Source organism: Meles meles, chromosome 20 (genome assembly GCF_922984935.1).
Source record: "Meles meles chromosome 20, mMelMel3.1 paternal haplotype, whole genome shotgun sequence".
Taxonomy (NCBI): domain Eukaryota; kingdom Metazoa; phylum Chordata; class Mammalia; order Carnivora; family Mustelidae; genus Meles; species Meles meles.
This window is the reverse complement of record NC_060085.1, coordinates 2,635,459-2,653,812: the sequence shown is the minus strand read 5'-3', so window position 1 is coordinate 2,653,812 and position 18,354 is coordinate 2,635,459. Positions and strand designations below refer to the sequence as shown.

The 18,354-nt window shown below is 60.7% G+C and overlaps 1 protein-coding gene across 6 annotated transcripts; it reads left to right on the top strand.

Annotated features, from left to right (window-relative positions):
* The first annotated feature begins 9,853 nt into the window (after positions 1-9,853).
* MATK (megakaryocyte-associated tyrosine kinase) lies at positions 9,854-18,338 on the top strand. 6 transcript variants are annotated; one of them, XM_045989777.1, is made up of 13 exons: positions 9,854-10,077; positions 11,456-11,515; positions 12,068-12,181; positions 12,259-12,401; positions 12,486-12,705; positions 13,207-13,300; positions 14,501-14,554; positions 15,312-15,411; positions 15,494-15,578; positions 15,668-15,741; positions 15,844-16,039; positions 16,420-16,506; positions 16,601-18,338. In XM_045989777.1, exons 2-13 carry the CDS (start codon positions 11,507-11,509, stop codon positions 16,838-16,840), a joined length of 1,416 nt encoding a protein of 471 aa, XP_045845733.1. In that variant the 5' UTR covers positions 9,854-10,077; positions 11,456-11,506; the 3' UTR covers positions 16,841-18,338. The 6 variants fall into 6 exon arrangements, with proteins under 6 accessions (XP_045845733.1, XP_045845732.1, XP_045845729.1 ...); XM_045989776.1 differs by having other exon boundaries at positions 14,501-14,566; positions 15,494-15,569; XM_045989773.1 differs by having other exon boundaries at positions 14,501-14,566; positions 16,601-18,337.
* Positions 18,339-18,354: the final 16 nt, after the last annotated feature.

Below are 18,354 nucleotides of genomic sequence, written 5' to 3'. Positions count from 1 at the left end.
ATATGGCCAGCGACGCCTCCCTTCCCTCGGGTCTCAGCCCGGATGTTACCTCCTCACAGAGTCCTTGAGCACCTCACCCTGTCACGTAACCATATTCATCTTCTGTTCCCCGCACACCACTGGTTGCAATCCCTGTGTTCCCTGCCTTCCCCCAGGGATGGGAACTCTCTGTGGGCAGGGAGTGCATCCACTTCCCTCGCTGTGGTACCCCCGAGTCTGGAAACTTCCAAGTACATAGTAGTCACCCAGTAAATGTGTTAAATGCTTGAAGCGGTGCTGACACCCAGAGACGAGTCTCACTGTCAGAGGAACGTGCCTCCTGGCTGGGAGGACGCTGTTTGTTGCCAGCTTATCCCAGGAGACTGTTGTGGTTTGGGCGAGAGGCTTCAGCTAAGGCAGGGGCAACAGGACGAGGGGAAGGGAGGATGGCTTGGCCCCCAGGGCGAGGACTTGGCGGCTGCGACCATCACAGTTGCACCTTCGTGGAAAGCCGCGCATCCCCGCTGCTATGACCCGCAGGTGGTTCCCCGCAGGGGCAGCTCTGGGAAACCCCATAACCCACGGTTGACTGGTCCCCACCCCTGGCTCCCGGGGAAGACGGAGAGTGTCTTCACCACCGAGCGGTCTGAAACCAACCCTGGTGACGGAGCTAAATCTTTCCCCCCTAGCAACTCCAAGAAAATAAAAATAAAAATCAAGCAGTTGGTTAGCGAAGCCTTGGGTCCAGATGGACGAAGCGTCTGGGGGAACGGAGCTCCCCGCAAGCCCGAGGAGGGGTCGCTTCTGATCTTGCCTCTCCAGCCGTCCCCCCACGGGCGGAGGACCGCGGCGCAAGCTGGAGGCGCGCAGGCGGGCAGGAGACGGGGGAGACCTGGGGCTGCTCGAGACGGTGGGTTCGGGGCGGTGACGCGGCGGCGGGGGCGGGGCTGCGGCGGCCCGGCGGGCGGCGCAGGACGGAACCGGCGGGGCCCACCTGCCACCCCCGCTCGGAGGGCAGCCGGGAGAGCCCCCGCGTCCTCGCCTGAATCCCCCCGCTGGCCGAGGCGGCGTCTCCGCAGGTCGCAGGGCGCACATGGCCCACGTGCCCGTCAGCAGGTAGATGGACACACACGGTACAGTCCGCCCAGACTCTGGAAGAAAGAGGGACCCTGACCCCTGCCGCGACGCAGAGGGACCCGAGGACACGGGGCTCCGCGAGAGCAGCCAGACCCAGAAGGACCCGTCCCGCAGGTCCGCACTCGCGGGAGGGCCCAGAGGAGTCGCGTCCGCACAGAGGAGAGGGTGGGGGCCGGGGCCGGGGCAGGGGTGGGGCACCGGGACGGAGTCTCCGTGGCGGGACGGAAAGTTCCGGAAAAGGACGGTGCGGGCGGCTGGGCGCCGGCGTGAGCGAGCTTCCCGCCGCCGGCCGCGCGCTTGGACGCGGTTGGACGGTAAAGACGGCGAGTGCGCGGGTTTTCCACTACACAGAAGGCGGACGCCTCAGAGCCACGGCGGAGAGTGACCCGGCCGGCGTCTCCCGCGCTCTCGGGCCGCTGCTTCCCGCTGTCCTCCCCTTGCCGCCGTCACAGCGCGGATTTCTCGGGGGATTCGGTGCGCTCAGATACTTCGTCCGATTGAATACTTCTGCAGCGCTTACAACGTAATTGTTTACACTGCGGCAATGACCGCAGAACAAACTGCTTCATTTCACAGCGTACGACGCAGTGGTTTTTGGCGTGTTTGCAGAGGGGTGCAAGCATCACCACTATCTCATTCCAGAACGTTCCGTCACCCAAAAAGAAGCTTCACCCCCATCAGCAGTCACGCCCCACTCCCCTCCCCGGCACCCTTCCCGTCGGTGGAGGAGCCTGGTCTGGGCGTGTCGCACACTCGGACGCACACCCTGTGTGGCCTCCTGTGTCTGGTTCCCTCCCTGCGCGGCCGTCGGTCCCCGGCGGCCCGTGGGGGCCTCGCGCCTGTCCACAGCGGATACTCCGTGTCTGGCGGCCCACATCTTGTCCGCCCCTCATCCGCCGATGGATGTTTCGATTGTTTCCACCTTTTTGGCTACTATGACAGGATGTAATTTTTTTTTTAAGATTTTACCTATTTATTTGAAAGAGAGAGATGGAAAGCGAGCATGAGCAGGACGAGGAGCAGAGGGGAAGCAGGCTCCCCGCTGAGCAAGGAGCCTGATGTGGGACTTGATCCCAGGACCCTGGGATTGTCACCTGAGCCGAAGGCAGACACTTAACCAACGGAGCCACCCGGGCGTCCCGGAAGAGATGTAATTTTTAACAGATGCGTAGTTTTCCATAAAAGGACAGTACCCTGATCTCGGCCGTCCCCTACTGATGGACATTTAGACTGTTGTCAGGTTATGAGTGACAGCGCGGCAAACACGTTCTTGTACACTTGAGGTTGTGTCTCTCCCACAGATGTCCCAAAATGGAACTTCTCAATCAAAGGGCACAAGCACGTGAAGGCGTCTGAAACTCCCATGGGCAACATTACGTTCCCCCAGAGCATTGCCGGTCTCCCCCTCGTCGTTAAATGAAGGAGCCCTGTTCTCCGCTCCCAAGCCGGGACTGTGCGTTCTCATTTCCAATGTATCTTCCTTCGCGTGGCCCGAAGTGTAACAGTTTGGTTTCCTTCTGTGATGTCTTCCCGTCACACGGCCGTTCTCCCGTCTTCTCAATTACACGACACGTGTTTACGGAACATCTGTCACGCGCCATGGGCCGCCGTTCACGTGGTTTCTGCAGACCTGCCCCCAAGAGTGTGGAAGCGTGTTCCGTAGCCAGTCAGCAAGCACTCGGTGCCTTCCCTGGGAGGACCCGAAGAACCAGAAGCTGTCACTTCCTGCTTGCGGGCGACTCCAGTCTCCGTGTGGTCCTTGAACATGTGCGCTGTGGGTTGGGGGGCGGGGGGCGGGACAGCTCACTCTGCCTCCCCGAGCCTCTGTAAAGCTTCATCAAAACCAGCAGCACCAGGGCTGCTGGACTGCGGCTGAGCTGGGGGAGGACTGAGTAGTGAAGTACCGTTCTGCACACTTGCTGCCCAGAAAGCTTCCGCCTCCGGGACGCAGGTATGGGGGAGGACAGGTGGAAAGGTGGAAACCGGCGATCGAGATGGAAGTCGCGCATGGAACAGTGGCCCCTTTAGCTTTCAGAGCAGTTGTTGCTGGTGTTTGGGACTCCCGAGGCCAGTGCCTCGTACTCAACCCAGAGTGAAGCCACCCCAAGGGCAGGGGGGCCTCTTACCACCTTTGCCGCACGTGCCTCATAAATTCTAGCTAGTGAGAGACTAAAACCCAAAAGGAGGAGAAAAAAGTAACTTGTTGGAGGAAGGAGACAGAACAGAAGGAAGCAGTTGGACAGAAACTGTTCTGCAGGTTATCCTTGGAGAGCTCGTAGAAGACGCGGTGGACAGGAAGCAGCTCTGCATTTGTCTTTCGAAAAAAGAACATTCTAGGGGTGCCCGGCTGGCTCAGTCAGAGGACCATGTGACTCTTGATCTCGGGGAGGTGAGTTCAAGTCCCACGTTGGGTGTGGAGATGACTTAAAGACAAATGTCTCTAAAAAAAAAAGAAAAAGACAGGAGGAAAAAGAACATTCAAAGGACTAGAAAAAGCCCTTGGAAATTAAAAACCTGATAGTCCAAATGGAAATGTTGGCAGGCTTGGAAGAAAAAGGAGAACAAGAAGACAAAAGAAAAAAGGTGGGCAAGGAAATGAGATCAACCCAGGAAGCCCAATATATGACAGAGGAGAGACACCAAAGTGGAAGAAATCACCAGGGAGGTCATTTGAGAAAGTTTGCCAGGAATGGAAGACATGACAAAGCCCACTAACTGCCCAGCACAAAAGATAAAAGAAAAAAAAAAAAAAAACCAACCCACACCAAAACCACACTTTGAAAGTGCAGGATGTGGTGAAGGAGATTCTACAAGTGTCCAATGAGAGAAAAACAATGTGACAAGCAGACAATGAAGAAACAGGATCGCTTCGGGTTGTTCAACGGCCCAAGACTGGAGCTGGAAGACAGAAGACAAGGGAAAGCCACCACCAGCACAGTGTCCTCAGCCAGAGCACCAGTCACACGGGAGGGTGGAGGGAAAACACCTTCTCTGGAAATGCCTAGAGGGCGCACATTCCCCAAACGAGGGCACAAACCAAGAAAGAAGGAGATCTGGACCCCAGAAACAGGAGCTACCTCCTAGGAATCCGCAAGTGCTGAAACAGTGAAGGGCCAGGGGTGCAGCCGGGCAGCAGCTGGCCCCGAGTGGAGAAGTTCATTCCGTTGGAAAGCCTGGGGGAAAGAGAGTGACATAGACAAACAAAACAAAGGCAACTACTAACTTCAGGAAAATAACAAAACAAGTCCTAGAGAACAAACGTGTTCCATAGTGCTCATTGATCCGCTGCGAACAATTTACATGAGAGTCTGCTACATGCCAGGCTCCAGAGACAAAGGACGAGCCGAGTCAGAGACTGTCCTTGTCCTTGCTTGTGAAACATATGTTTTGTCAAGGGGGCCAAGGCAAGTCCGGAGGACAATCAACAGGAATGAGTAAGACAGGGTCACAGGCAGTGGTGTGGCTCAGATGGCAGGGGGTCGTTATGGGTGGCCAGTAAGGGTCTCTTGGAGGAGCCGGTGAGTGCAGAAGGGCCCATCAGACCACATCCCCAGTTGCAGAATGAGCGATGCAGCGATTTTCCTCGAAAGAGCGGAATGTTCCTCCGCCGAATCCCCAAGTCCCTGGCAGGGAGGAGAAAGCTAAATTTAAAAGTGTACTAATTGGGGCAGTCTGATCAGGCCACGTGCTCCAGCAGAAGATCCGCTGGGGGCCCAGCAGCTCAGCTGTTGCCACATCTGGCTGCCACTGGCGTGCCTCATCCGCCATCTAGAAAACTCTTTGGGTGTCTGTCATATACCCAGCATCTTGCTGGGCAGCGTGTGGGCTGTGGAGCCTGACAGACCTAGGTTAAAACTGAAGCTTGCCATTTCCTGTGTCCTGGGGTGGGGGGAGCCACAGAACCCTCTGAGCCTCAGTTTTCACATCCATGAAATGGGTACAATGACAGTGTTCCCTTCACACACGTCAGTCACTGCTCATTACCCCACCCTTCCCCAATATTCACTGGCTTAAAAAATATGTTCCGAGCATCTCCTGTGTGCCAGGAACGAAGGCCACAGCAATGAATGACACTGTCCAAAATCCCCACCCTTGGAGAGCTGATGTTCTAGAGAGGACGCAGCCAGTAAACGAGAAAAAGAAGTAAAACATGTGGTCAGTTAGACCAGGGTAGCTCTCCAGAGCTACAGGGGGAGGGGATAGGAAGTGTCAGCAGGTTGAAATATTCTGTAGGGTGCTGGGATGTTGGGTAGGTCTGGAGAAGTATCCCAAGCAGAAGTGATGCAAAGGCCCTGAGGTGGGAACAGGCCTGGGAGCTTTGAGGAAGCTTTCTTGGCCCCTACTGTAAAGGCTGCATTTTCCAGCTTCCCTGCTACTAAATTTGGCCGTGTGGCTAAATTCCACCCAACGAAATGAAGCAAAGGTGTCACATACATTTTCCAGGAAGAGTCCTTAAAGGGACTCTTCTCCCAGCTTCCTGCTTCCCATTGGCTGGAATGCGGATGGGATGGCTGGAGCTTGAGCAGCCATCCTAGCTCAAGAGATGAAAGTTCCTGTGCTGAGAAAGAGCAGCAAGACGTCAGGAGCCTTGGTTCCTGACACTGCCCAGGAGTGCATCCCTCAGAGATTAATTTCTTTCTAATTCAAGCCTCTAGCACTTGGGGTCTTCCATCCTTCTGTGCTGCCAATCCTACTGTCTGATATGCTTGAAGTGCATTGTTACATGACTCCCTCTGTTCTTTGCCTACGTTGAGTGAGTCCACATGCCTGATCAACAGCCCCAGCCAGCTATGTGACCACAGACTAGTCGCTTAGCTTCTCGGGAACTCAGCCGCTTCAGTTCTAAAACGAGAGGATTGGCTCCCCCCAGATCGCCCGGAATTAGGAGAAGGGGGTGTTCTACACACCAGAACGGCCAACCTAGGAGAAAGGCAGGCTGGGAAGAGCAGTGAGATTTGAATAAACAAGGACCGGCATTCAGGAGGGAGAGGAGGTGGGTCCCTCTGGGTTCTTCCCTTGCACGGGATGGAAAACGGCACCGGTGGACCCAGTGGAGGGAAAGCAGGTCGTCGGATCTGGAAGGGGACGCCCAGGAGATCCCACTTCCTAGCTGGGTTCAGGGTCCCCAAATCTGACCCACAAGTTCCTTGTCCGTCCTAGTCTGTTCATTTCACCCTCCCACGTGTGGACCCATTTTCAGTATTAGGAATCTTTTTGCTTGCGAGTGGCAGAAACCCCTTCGGAAGCAACCAGAAAGCAACGAGTGGCTTCCGGCGCTAGCCATAATGTGAGCTCGAGGCACGGCTGCATGCAAGGGTTTTAATTCTCCCCGCAGGATTCCGTCCCTGCTTTCTTGTTGACGCAGGGTGTGCGGGTTTGAAGCCAAGACCAAGAAGGAGTTCTTGAGACGTCATTGGTGCAAAGAGGTGGTTTTATTAAAGCCCTGGGACAGGACCCCGGGGCAGAAAGAGCCGCCCTGGGGACCCGTAATATATTTTCAAGTTGGGAGGGGGTCAGGGATAGTGTAAGCCTTCCAGGTATTTCGAAACGAGGCTCCGGGATCCTGAGGGTGTAGCTGTTGTGGGAAGGGTCGTTTATTACTGTTTAGTAAATCCTGAGTCACGAAGCCCTTCAAATGTATATCGGTGGGTCTTGGGGGATGCTTGTCAACCTATATCTTGGGGGATAGAGATAAAAGAAGTTTCCAAAGGAATTTTTGTATGTTAGAGTAGGCTTATAGGGTCCTGGGGGTTGGGCTAGGATTGACTTCTGCCCTCGGCCAAGTGTCAACATCAAGGCCGTTGAGTCCCTAGAGGAATGTCACTCTGCCTCTTTCAAGGACTTGTCAAGGGGCTGTAGGTAGTAAGGAAATGTAATCATTTCTCTTCTGCCTTTGTTTCCTACATTACTGGGCCTGGCCTCCTTCCCAGGCAGGCTGATGGGCTCGGTCGCCCAGGCCCGGTGCACAGCCCTCTCACAGACACAAGAGAGCTGGTGTCTCCAGCGAGGCGTCTTTGCAGGGCCTGGAAGCAGGCTCTGGCTCTGAGAAAGGTGGGGGCACCCGAGAAGGCCCCATAAAAGTGGTGCCTTTTGCGGTGCGCAGGGGCGCTGGAGATACCAGCTGGACAAGGTGGGAGGGCGTTCCCGGCAGAAGGGGCAGCCAGCCCCAAAGCTCGCAAATTCCTGCAGCGGGGAGTTGCGCGCTTTGTGGGAGCAGAAGGAGGGAGACTGGCAGCCGAACCGGAAGAGCTCGGGGCTCCGGTCGGAGCGTTTCAGGCTGCAGGGAGCTATGGAAGGATTGAGTGCAGGGGAGGGCCGCGGTCACATTCTCACCCTTAGCCACGCAGGGGAAGGTGAGTGGTGGCAGGGAGAAAAAGCAAGAGGCAGCTGGGGAAGCAGGGAGGGCCTTCTGGGTTCCCAGCCTGCACCAGCGGGTGGCCTGGGGCGACAGAGAATTTCTGGAGTCAAGTCCATAGGGTAGACGTCTGCAGGCTGAGGAGCCCGGGACTGGGTCGTCCCGGAGTCCCGTCTGATGGTGTGGCTACCAGCTGGCTTCAGGCTGGTAGAAGGAAGGGGCTAGTCCCCCCAACTCCTGGCAGGAGGAGGAGAAACGGCGGTTGCTACCTCTGGGATCTGCAATATCCATTTAGTCTTGGAGGTTCCCAGTGGCCGATGCTTTTTTTTTTTTTTTAATGATGATATTCATTAGATTTTTATGTAAGGAGTTTAAAAGAATCACAGATATTCTATCGCTTAAATTATTATTTTTTTAAGATTTTATTTATTTATTTGACAGATCACAGGTAGGCAGAGAGGCAGGCAGAGAAAGAGAGGGGGAAGCAGGCTCCCCGCTGAGCAGAGAGCCGGATGCGGGGCTCGATCCCAGAACCCTGAGACCATGACCTGAGCGGAAGGCAGAGGCTTAACCTGCTGAGCCACCCAGGCGCCCCACAAGGGGCCAATTCTTGAATGCTTTGAGGAGTGGGAAGTTCACCCCTTCTGTAGCTCTGACCCAAAGACACCAAGGACACAAACCTATCTCCCCAGAGGCAGGGACAGCTCAGGGCTCTGTGCCCATATGCTGGGTGGAGGGGGCGCCCCACCCCCCGCACCCCAGGTTAACCCTTGGAGATCTGGGAACCTGGAGCTGTCCGCTGACGTCCGTCGCTCTCCATTCTCTGCACCTGTGATTCCTCTGATCCCTCCTTCTCGGGTAGGGCCTTCCAGAGTGTGGGACAAGGATCCCTGGGGTCCTGGGGAAAACTTAGGTATGACTCAGACACTAAGTATAAATTCATGGGGGCAAACCAGCCCCTTTCAACCCTCTCCCTGTCTCCCCGACTGCATCAAGGAGAAAGTCTCTCCGGGTGCTAGGGGCCTCTCAGGGTCTTACACATAGACTCCTGTCCTTGCTGAGCAGAGCAGGCAAGCCTCCATCAGGGGACCTCTGCCTGCAGCCTCTGGTCTGAAGCCACTGGTGTTACTGGGTTTCCTGTGGCCGCTCTGATGTTTCTATTTCAGGCGATTGATGATGCTTTGCCATATATGGTGGCCCCATGACCCAGCTGAGTGCTGGCTGCAGTGTCCCCCAGCCCTGGGTCTACAGCAGGGCCCGTAGCCGGGAGGTGTGGCCGTACTGGGACTCTCCCACAGCCCAGCCCTGGGAGCCCTGCTTAGTGGAAATATGCTGGGACACCCCCCAGTTGACATCAGCCCTTACGGTGAATTCCACCACCTCAAAGGAGAGAGGTCTTCTCCCTCCCGCTGCCCTCACTGTAATCGGAGCTGTTGGGAGGGTCCCCTTCTGGAACTTTCCCTGTGGGCTTTTTCTCTCCAGTATAACAGTGCCCTTTGGGTTGAGTCATACTGTGGTGTTGATGGTGGGTTTCAACAACTGTGGATTCTAGAACCTCAATACATACAATTTCCTAGTTTTTGTTCTAGAATGTTCCATAATAGGGATGTTTTGCAATTCTGTAACTGAGCCTCCATTCTGAGAAGTCATATGATGCCTTGGAGCCAGACACTTAGCCTCTTGGGCTGACAAGACTGAACGGGACTCGGGCTCCCTGGGCGTCCTGGGCCCTCACCGGCCTCCTGACGAGAGCCAGCCTTGTCCAACGGACTCAGCCTGCAGAAGCGGAACGATTGCTGGGCCGCGTGCCCTGGGGCCGGTCCGGCGCCCAGCAAATGCTCGTCAAACCGTCGCCTGAGGTCGAAGGCCGTGCCACAGGCCCTAGAACCCCGGGCACAGCGGGGCTGACCCCGGGCGGGCTCCAGCAGGAGGCCTCTGGTTCTTCAGGTCCCCCTAATGTTGCCGGTGACCCTAACAAACCGATGACCAGTGACATTCTTGAGCAATCGCTCTGCGCCAGACGCCAACACCAACAACCGTCAGGGCAGAGGACGTGGGTGAGAAGGGCGTATAGAAGTCCGAAGGGTCCGAGGCATAGTGTGGGCTCTGCGCCTTGCTTATCGCCCCAGACGGGCAGCTCACTCTCCCCATTCCCCGCAACTCCTCCGCCCGGTGCGCGGCACCCGCTTCGCGCTCCAAGGCCCCTGTTTCCCAGGGTGGGCGGGGTGTGCGCCCCGCCGCAAGGTGCCAGGGAGCGGCGTGGAGCCGGCGACTGCCCCGGGCCCCCGCGCGGGTGGGGCGGGCGGCGTCGGGGGCCTCAGGGGCGGGGCGGGGAGGGGAGGGGAGGGGCCGGCGGCGGCGGCGGCGGCGGCGGCGCGCGGAGCAGACCGCAGTGCGGCCGGCGCTAGGACCTGCGGGGGCCTCCCGGGCCGCGGCGCCTCCCGCTCCCCCGCTCCCCCAGCCCTCCTCCCCCCACCCCAAAATGAGGAAACGGAGCAACTTGTTCCAAGTTGTGCAGCCAGGGCTGCCTCGGGGTGCGCAGCCAGCGCGCGGGGGCCCTCCTGGGTGTGGGCGCGGGGCGCGGCCCGGGGGCGCCCCCTGAACAGGTGAGCGCGGTGGCTGGGGGTGGGTGGAGGGGAGGTGGGGGTGAGGGGAGAGACCGCGGGGCAGTGGCGGGGTGTCGGGGGGAACCCCGAGGGCTCCGGGGACGTCCTGGGCGTGCGGTGGAGAGGCCGGTGTGAGCGCGAGAGTACGCGTCCGGCGTGCGCGGCGGGTACGCGGCTGGGGTAGCGGGTGGTTAGAGGCGATCGGGCGCAGGGTGGGGGTGTTTTTCTGGGCGCGAGTGTGCGCGTCTGCAAGCTCCCGGGTGTGTGTATGCGCGCGTCCACGTGGAGGGATGTTCGCGTGTGGCCGAGATGCGTGTGCGCGGCCCTGCGTGTAGCTCTGCGTGCCGGGGTGGCCCAGTGTCTGGCGCCCCGCGGCTGGCGCCCAGGGGTTCAAGTGTGGGTCTGTGTGTGCGCTGGCGCGGTGGGGGGGGGGGACAGGTACACACATATCTGGATGTCTGAGTCTGCCCGTGTGAACACACGTGTAGAAGTGTACACACCTGTCTCTAGGTGAACGTGCGTTTGCTTGCATAGCCGCGTGCCTGTGGGTACCTGTGTCCACCTGTGTCCAAGCCCCATGTGTTTCTGTGTGTGCTCATGTGTACATGGATCAGTGTGTGTGTGAGTACACATGGGGCTGGGGGTTCATGGGGGCAATACTGGAGGGTCAGAGGCTTGTCCCCCCCCCCCCCCCCCCCCCCCCCGACCATCCCCACTGCCCAGCCACCTGCTGTAGGGTCCAAGGAGGAGGAAGGGGGTGGACGAGCCCCTTCCCCAGCAGCAGTAAGAGACCGCTTGTCTGTCCTAGGTTGGTGTTGGGACTGGGGGGCATCAGAGGGGCTCTGCGGATAGCCAGAGGAGCCCAGTAGGGCTACATGCCCCCTCCCCCACCCCCTCCCTGCCCCACCCTAGGTTCAGAGATACTTGAGAATGACCTTGAATCACCTTCTGTTTCCTCACCCTGCCCCTGCCCACTTATCAGAAAAGAGGAAGAGCCAAGCTCAATTCGGTGGCACGACGGCCTGCACCCACTGTGTGGCCACTGGGGCCTGAGCCAGCCGGCGCTTCTCCCCTCCCCACCCTATGGCCACTCACTCTGGGCCCACCTTGTGGCCCCGTTGCCCTTTTGGGACAATGGCGGGGCCAGACTCTGGTTTCCTTGCTGATGTTCTGTGGCCGTGACTGATAAGGAACTCCTGCGGGTAAAGACCACCTCCCCAGAGAGGCTTTGGGGAGCCACCACCTGGAGCCCCCGATGGGGATGCCCTCCCGCCCTTGCCTCCCCCTGGCCTGGGCAGGAAGTGGTTAGTTAGTAATGGCTTTGGGCCCCAGTCTGCCTCAGATCGGGGCTCTCCAGCTGCTCTCTGCCCGCCCCCAGGTGAGCCCCCGCTTTCTCCGTGCCTGGCACCCCGCGTTCATCTGAGCCAGGATGCCAACGGTGAGTACCCCCAACCCAGGTACTGGGGTCCTGGGCCATCCTCCACCCGGCCCACACCCGCGGGACCTCAGCTCCATGTTGTGGGGCTGTCCTCTGGGGCTCAGGCCCTTTCGGCACACTTTTTCACTGTCGCCTGATGCTACATTTCTGTCACCTTTTCTTCCTGACCTTCTGGTTTGGGCCCTGGGGTTTTGTTTTTCAAAGATTTATTTATTTGACAGAGACCACAAGCAAGCAGAGAGACAGGCAGAGAGAGAGAGGAGGGGGAGGGGAAGCAGGCTCCCCGTGGAGCAGAGAGGAGCAGAGAGCCCGATGTGGGCCTTGAACCCAGGACCCTGGGATCATGACCTGAGCCAAAAGCAGAGGCTTTAACCCACTGAGCCACCCAGGTGCCCCTGGGCCCCGGGGTTTTTGAGTGAGATTTCTGCCCTGGCTGCTCCCTCTGGCTTCCGTCTCTGCCCTGCTGTCTTTTGCCCAATTTCTACTTCTTCCTCTCCCTGGGCCTCTCCTTCATGCCCCTTTGCCGCCCCCGCCCCTTCCCCCACCTCTCAGAGGCGCTGGGCCCCAGGCACCCAATGCATCACCAAGTGTGAGCACACGCGCCCCAAGCCGGGAGAGCTGGCCTTCCACAAGGGCGACGTGGTCACCATCCTGGAGGCCTGCGAGGTGAGTGGTGGCTGGAGGGCCTGGGCGCGGGTGGTGAGGTGTGTCTCTGCCGGGACCCGGCACCCCCATGCCCCTAGCCCGGACTCCTGGCTCCCTCCCTGCAGAGCAAGAGCTGGTACCGCGCCAAGCACCACGCCAGCGGGCAGGAGGGCCTGCTGGCCGCCGGGGCGCTGCGGGAGCGAGAGGCCCTGTCGGCCGACCCCAAGCTCAGCCTCATGCCGTGAGTCTGGGGACGGCCCGGGTGGGTCTGGGGAGGCTCGGGATGGGCGGCCTGGCCGCAGCGTGCCCTCCCGCCCGGCCGCAGGTGGTTCCACGGGAAGATCTCGGGCCAAGAGGCCGTGCAGCAGCTGCAGCCGCCCGAGGACGGGCTGTTCCTGGTGCGCGAGTCGGCGCGGCACCCCGGCGACTACGTGCTGTGCGTCAGCTTCGGCCGCGACGTCATCCACTACCGCGTGCTGCACCGCGACGGTCACCTGACCATCGACGAGGCCGTGTGCTTCTGCAACCTCATGGACATGGTGGAGGTGTGGCCGCCGCGGGCCCCGCCCCCTTCCGGCCCCGGGACCCCGCCCCCTCGCCCGGCCCCAGAGCCGCCCGATTCCGGCAACTGCTGGGCCCGGGACACCCAAAGCTGCCTGCTCCGTCCCAGTGCGGGAAGGAGCGGCTGTTCCCCGCGGACCACCAGCCCTGCAGCGGGTCTGGGTCTCCGGGTCCACCTCTAGGGAGGGAATGGGGTGTTTCGTCCGGGGACCCCTAGGAACCTCCCTGTCGACAGTAATCCACAGACCACCGCCCCACCTTCCCCAGGATCCTCCTGTTTCCTAGCTTGGATCCTGTCCGTTCCCATGGAAACCAGTCCAACTCCCCGGGTGGGAAGCGAAGCCGTTCTCCCTGGCTCCTGCCCGCCCCACTCAGAGAGCCCCCGCTGGGGAGGGCACAGAAGGCGGGGGTTCCCTGCCAACACCCCCACCCCCGTGGAGGGGGGCCAGGCTCACCGCTGCCTCTGCCCCAACCCCACCCCGCAGCACTACAGCAAGGACAAGGGGGCCATCTGCACGAAGCTGGTGAAACCCAAGAGGAAGCAGGGCACCAAGTCCGCAGAGGAGGAGCTGGCCAAAGGTGGGGCCCTCCGCCTCCCCATGGGGCCCACGGCCAAGGCCAAGGGGGCCAAGGCCCCCTTGCGCGGCATGTTGCTGTGCTCTGTGAGCGAAAGACCTAGGGCAGCCTCAGGTCGGGCAGGGGCACCCACAGACGCCCGTCAGCCCACCCCTGCTGCTGCTTCCGTGTCCCCATCATCCGCCCTGTCGCCTGGGCCAAAGGCCTGAACCCCAGCCCCAGCCTGGCCTCAGACCGTCCCACCAGACCACCTCTTCCATGGAACCCTTGCCTCTGGGCCCCCAGAGGTGACTTTCTACCATGAAAATCCACCCATGTCACTCTCCTGCCTTCCAGAACCTTCCCTCGTGGCTGAGCCATCTTTCTCCATTCATCTACAAACCCTTCCTCTTTGCTTGCCTCCTGGTTTTCCTCTCTCACCTCTCGGCTGTCGTGCTTTCTGTTCCCTCCACCTGAGTGCTCCCCTACCCCCCAATAACGGGATCTTCGGTGCTCAAGGCCCCGAGCCATGGCCACTCCTGCTGAACCTGATGATGGTGTCTGTCTTTCCCAGGGAAATCTGAATGATTCGAGGATGGCCCCAAGGGGAGGCTGGTGTCCCTGTCCTTGATCATGACTAAGGGCTTGTGATTTGGAGGGCGGGCTTTGGGGAGGAAGGGGAAGGGACCTACAGAACCTACTAGAGGAGAGAGGACAGGAGAACACAGGCATGTTTGAGACAGGGAGTCAGGGAGGCTGGACCCCAGATGGCCCTTTAGAGCACTGGAAGATTCTGGAAGATTCTGGAAACGTTGCTTTCTGGTCTCCACGTCTCTTGTATTTTTGGGTGTGTATCCTGGGTAGCCAGAGGTACAGGACTTTAAAGGGAAGAGCCTCTGGATATTTGGAGGGACACAGTGTCCAGGTAGAAGCGAGAAGGGCAGCCCTAAAGGTTTTGTCAGCATTACCCCCTGGACCTGATGGGGCATTCCTGGAGAGCAAGCCTGGGGTCCACCCCCCCATAATCCCTTTCCTCAGGTCATTCTGGGGTAGACAGGCTCTGCTGCTTTCCAGCACTTGCTAACAGGGCTGGGAGTGGGGGGGGTCTCGAGCCATTGCTGGGAGCAGCTGTATGTGTGCCCCGGCCGGGACGCAGCGGGGGACACCACCCGGCTTCTCGCCAGGTGGGGCCCATTCCGCTGTGACCCCGTCCCCACCCCACAGCTGGCTGGTTACTGAACCTGCAGCATTTGACGCTGGGCACACGGATTGGAGAGGGTGAGTTTGGAGGTGAGTGGAGGCCTGGGTCAGAGGCTGAAGGGGAGAGGGAGGCGGGTTCAGGTTTAGGAATCACTGGGAGGTGAAGTAAGTCATCCCCGGGTTAGCATCTGCCCTGTGAGGGGCTGACGTCAGCTCCGGGAGGCGCTCGGCGGTGGTGCGTCATGCCTTCCCACCTCCAGACCCTGTGCTTGGACCGCCCCTCCTGGGAGCTGTTCCCCTGGAAGGCTCTGGGGCTTACGAGGTCAGGGGTCGGCTTCCCTTCTCGTAAAGGGCTCAGGTGCACCTATTCCAGGCTTTTCGGGCCAGTCTTGAGTGTGTGTTCAGCTCCACCTTTGTGGCAGGAAAGCAGCCGCAGACACAGGTAAATGAATGGGCAGGGCCGTGTACCGATAAAACTTTATTTGCGGACGCTGACATTGGAACACCATGTAATTTTCCTTTGTTGCAAAGTAGTATTCTTCTTTTGATTTTTCCCCCAAACATTTAAAACTCTAAAAACCACCCAGCACTTAGGGGCCTTAACCGACCGAGCCACCCAGGTGTCCCTGCCTGAACTTGGGGGCCTGGCAGAATTGGGGTGCCCTCTGACAGGATAGGATTTGGCCCCCGAGGGGCAGTTTGCAGACGTGGCTTCGTGCTTGTCTCGGATCAGCTCGTAGGCATGAGGGGTTTCGGGGCCTGGGGCCCCCGCGGCGGTGTTGGGGCGCGTGGGGGTCGGGGTAGGTGGGCATTCCCACGCCCGTTCTCCCCCCAGCGGTCCTGCAGGGCGAGTACCTGGGCCAGAAGGTCGCGGTGAAGAACATCAAGTGTGACGTGACTGCCCAGGCCTTCCTGGACGAGACGGCGGTGATGACGTGAGTCGGGGGCGGGCGGGGGCGGGGCGTCGTGCGGGCGGGGTCCCAGCCGAGCCCTCACGCCCACCTGGCGGCCCCCCAGGAAGATGCAGCATAAGAACCTGGTGCGTCTGCTGGGCGTGATCCTGCACCAGGGGCTCTACATCGTCATGGAGCACGTGAGCAAGGTGGGGGTGAGGCCCGAGGTGCCCTCGGGGCCTGGGAGGGGGCCGCCGAGCAGCCGCGAGCCCCCCAGGCCCATCTCCCTCCCCCGCAGGGCAACCTGGTGAACTTTCTGCGCACACGGGGCCGGGCCCTTGTGAGCACCGCCCAGCTCCTCCAGTTTTCCTTGTGAGTGGGGCTCCCGGGGCAGGGTGGAGGGGGGCGCCTCCAAGGTCAAGGGGACTCTGAGGCTCGGAGCCACCCCCGCCTCGGGCTCCGCCCCCTCCCCAGGCACGTGGCCGAGGGCATGGAGTACCTGGAAAGCAAGAAGCTGGTGCACCGAGACCTTGCCGCCCGCAACATCCTCATCTCCGAGGACCTGGTGGCCAAGGTCAGCGACTTCGGCCTGGCCAAAGCTGAGCGGAAGGGGCTGGACGCAAGCCGGCTGCCGGTCAAGTGGACGGCGCCCGAGGCTCTCAAACACGGGGTGAGCCCCCCACCGCCCCTGGGACCCTCAAAGCCCTAGTCCCACCTGCTCTGTGACCCTGGGCACAAGCTCTCCTTTTCTCGGACCGCTCTTAAGGGAATGGCTCTTGGCCCACGGCAGTCCCCTTTTAGCTTGCGTTTGGCCTCTTCCTTGCGTGAACCTCTCTGGGCCCGGGTTTCCCCATTTCTGAAACAGACGGGCTCTGTGCTGGGCCCGAGAATACCAAGGACCCCTCCCTGCACCCGGTCTGAGTCCCACTTGGCTGGGGGAGGCTCAGGGGGAGTGGTCTGTTGGGAGGAGACCAGAAAGTGAAGGTCAGCCCAGGAGGACTTCCTGGAGGAAACCGGGGCCCCTCCTCACCCTGATCCTGGGCCCCATAGAAGTTCTCCAGCAAGTCGGATGTCTGGAGCTTCGGGGTGCTTCTGTGGGAGGTGTTCTCATACGGCCGGGCTCCATACCCCAAGATGGTGAGTGGGGCCTGGGGGGGAGGCTCTGGGCTCCCTGTGGGTCTGACGACTGTGGCCCTGGCCCCAGCCACGCTGTTGTGCCCTCTGCCCACAGTCGCTGAAGGAGGTGTCCGAGGCCGTGGAGAAGGGGTACCGCATGGAGCCCCCCGAGGGCTGCCCAGGCCCCATCCATGCCCTCATGGGCAGCTGCTGGGAGGCTGAGCCTGCCCGCCGGCCGCCCTTCCGGAAACTGGCAGAGAAGCTGGCCCGGGAACTGCGCAGCGCCAGCGCCTCGGCCCCGGTGGGGGGCCAGGACGCGGACAGTTGTCCCTTGCCCCGAGGCCAGGAGCCCTGACCCTGCCCTTTGGGGCCTCAGGCCCCAGAGGAGAGAGTGAAGGGCACGGATGAGGGCACAGCCAGGCCTGAAGAGGGTCAGGACCGGTGAGCGGCCCGTCTGGCTCGCCGCAGGGGCAGGCGCCCGCAGGGGACTCCAGGCAGCCCGTGGGCACCGCGGACCGGGGAGGCGAGGGGTCAGCCCTCCATAAAGACTGCTTTCCAAGGACGGCGGGTGTTGGAGTCTCTCTGCAGCCGTTTGCGCCCTGCATCCCAGGGGACCCCCCGCCGCCATCGCTCAGCCCGGGGCCATCCCCCTGCCCGTCGTCTACCCACTGAGGGCCCTACCCAGCCGGGATCTTGCAGCCACCGCAGGGACACAGGTGCCCAGGGATGGAGCCCAGAGACCCCCCCCAGGCCCAGATCACGGCCACCCCTGCGGACCTACTTAGGACCATGATTCCCACTGTGGTACCCCCACGGCCGCCGTATTGGGGTGATGCCTCCGCCGCCTCTGCCCCAGCCCTTCCTCCTCAGGGCGGGCGTGCGGGAGCCCCGGCAGGGTCTGCCCCGGTGGTGCCTCCGGACCAGTGACTCCGGGGGAGACTGGCTTCCGAACGCGGCCCCGCCCCTCTTGTCCACACCCCACACAGAATTGGGACTCGGGCTTGGACCCCCAGGTTCTGAGCTTTGTGGCCCTGACCTGTGGTGACCAACCATCCGACCTGAGAGCATTTCCGGGATGAGGGGGACGTTGGTGCTACACGTTAGTGCATCTGGTGAACGGGGAAGGGGCCCCCAGCCTGGGCTTCAGCAGCCCCCCTCTGAGCAGGCATCTTTTCGGGGTGGCAGTGGGGATCTGAAGGCTCACACCAGCCAAGGGCTCCACGCACACAGGTTCAGTTACTGCTGTGACTGGCCGTCACCCCCCAGCTCAACTGCTGTTTCCATCCAGCCAAGCTTCTACGATGCCCGGAGGGGTCTCTGGCCAGGCCGGGGTGGTCCTCACCCCTGGAACCCCCAAGCTAAGGCTGGGGAGGGATCGCCAGACCACGGCACACCCTCCCCCTTTGGCTGGCCCACCTCCAGCTGAGGCTCGGGGACTTTCACAAGGTCACACTGAAGGCCTGTGGTGCCCCCCAGATGCCCTGCCCACCCTCTGGCCTCAGTTTCCCCACCAGCACCTGAAGGGGCTTCGGGATTCTTCCTGGGGGAGAAACGAAAGATGGGAGGCTGGTGGGGCTGAGTGTGGCCTGACCCCCACCCAATCCAGCCGGAGGGGTCGCGTGGCCCCGCCTGCCCCGCCCCGCCCCGCCCCTAATCCCGTCCTCTGAGCTGACACAGCGTCCGCGCGGTCAGCCTAGTCCCCTAAGCCACCAAAGCCCCAGCGCGCAAGGCCCAGATCCCTCCTGCAGCCTCTTAACCCACCCGGGGCCAATTAGCTAATTGGGGCCTGAGAACAGAGCAGCTCGTTAGTAATGAAGCAATTACAGACTTAGGGACCCCCCCCCCGCACCCATCCCCTACGGCAGGCCT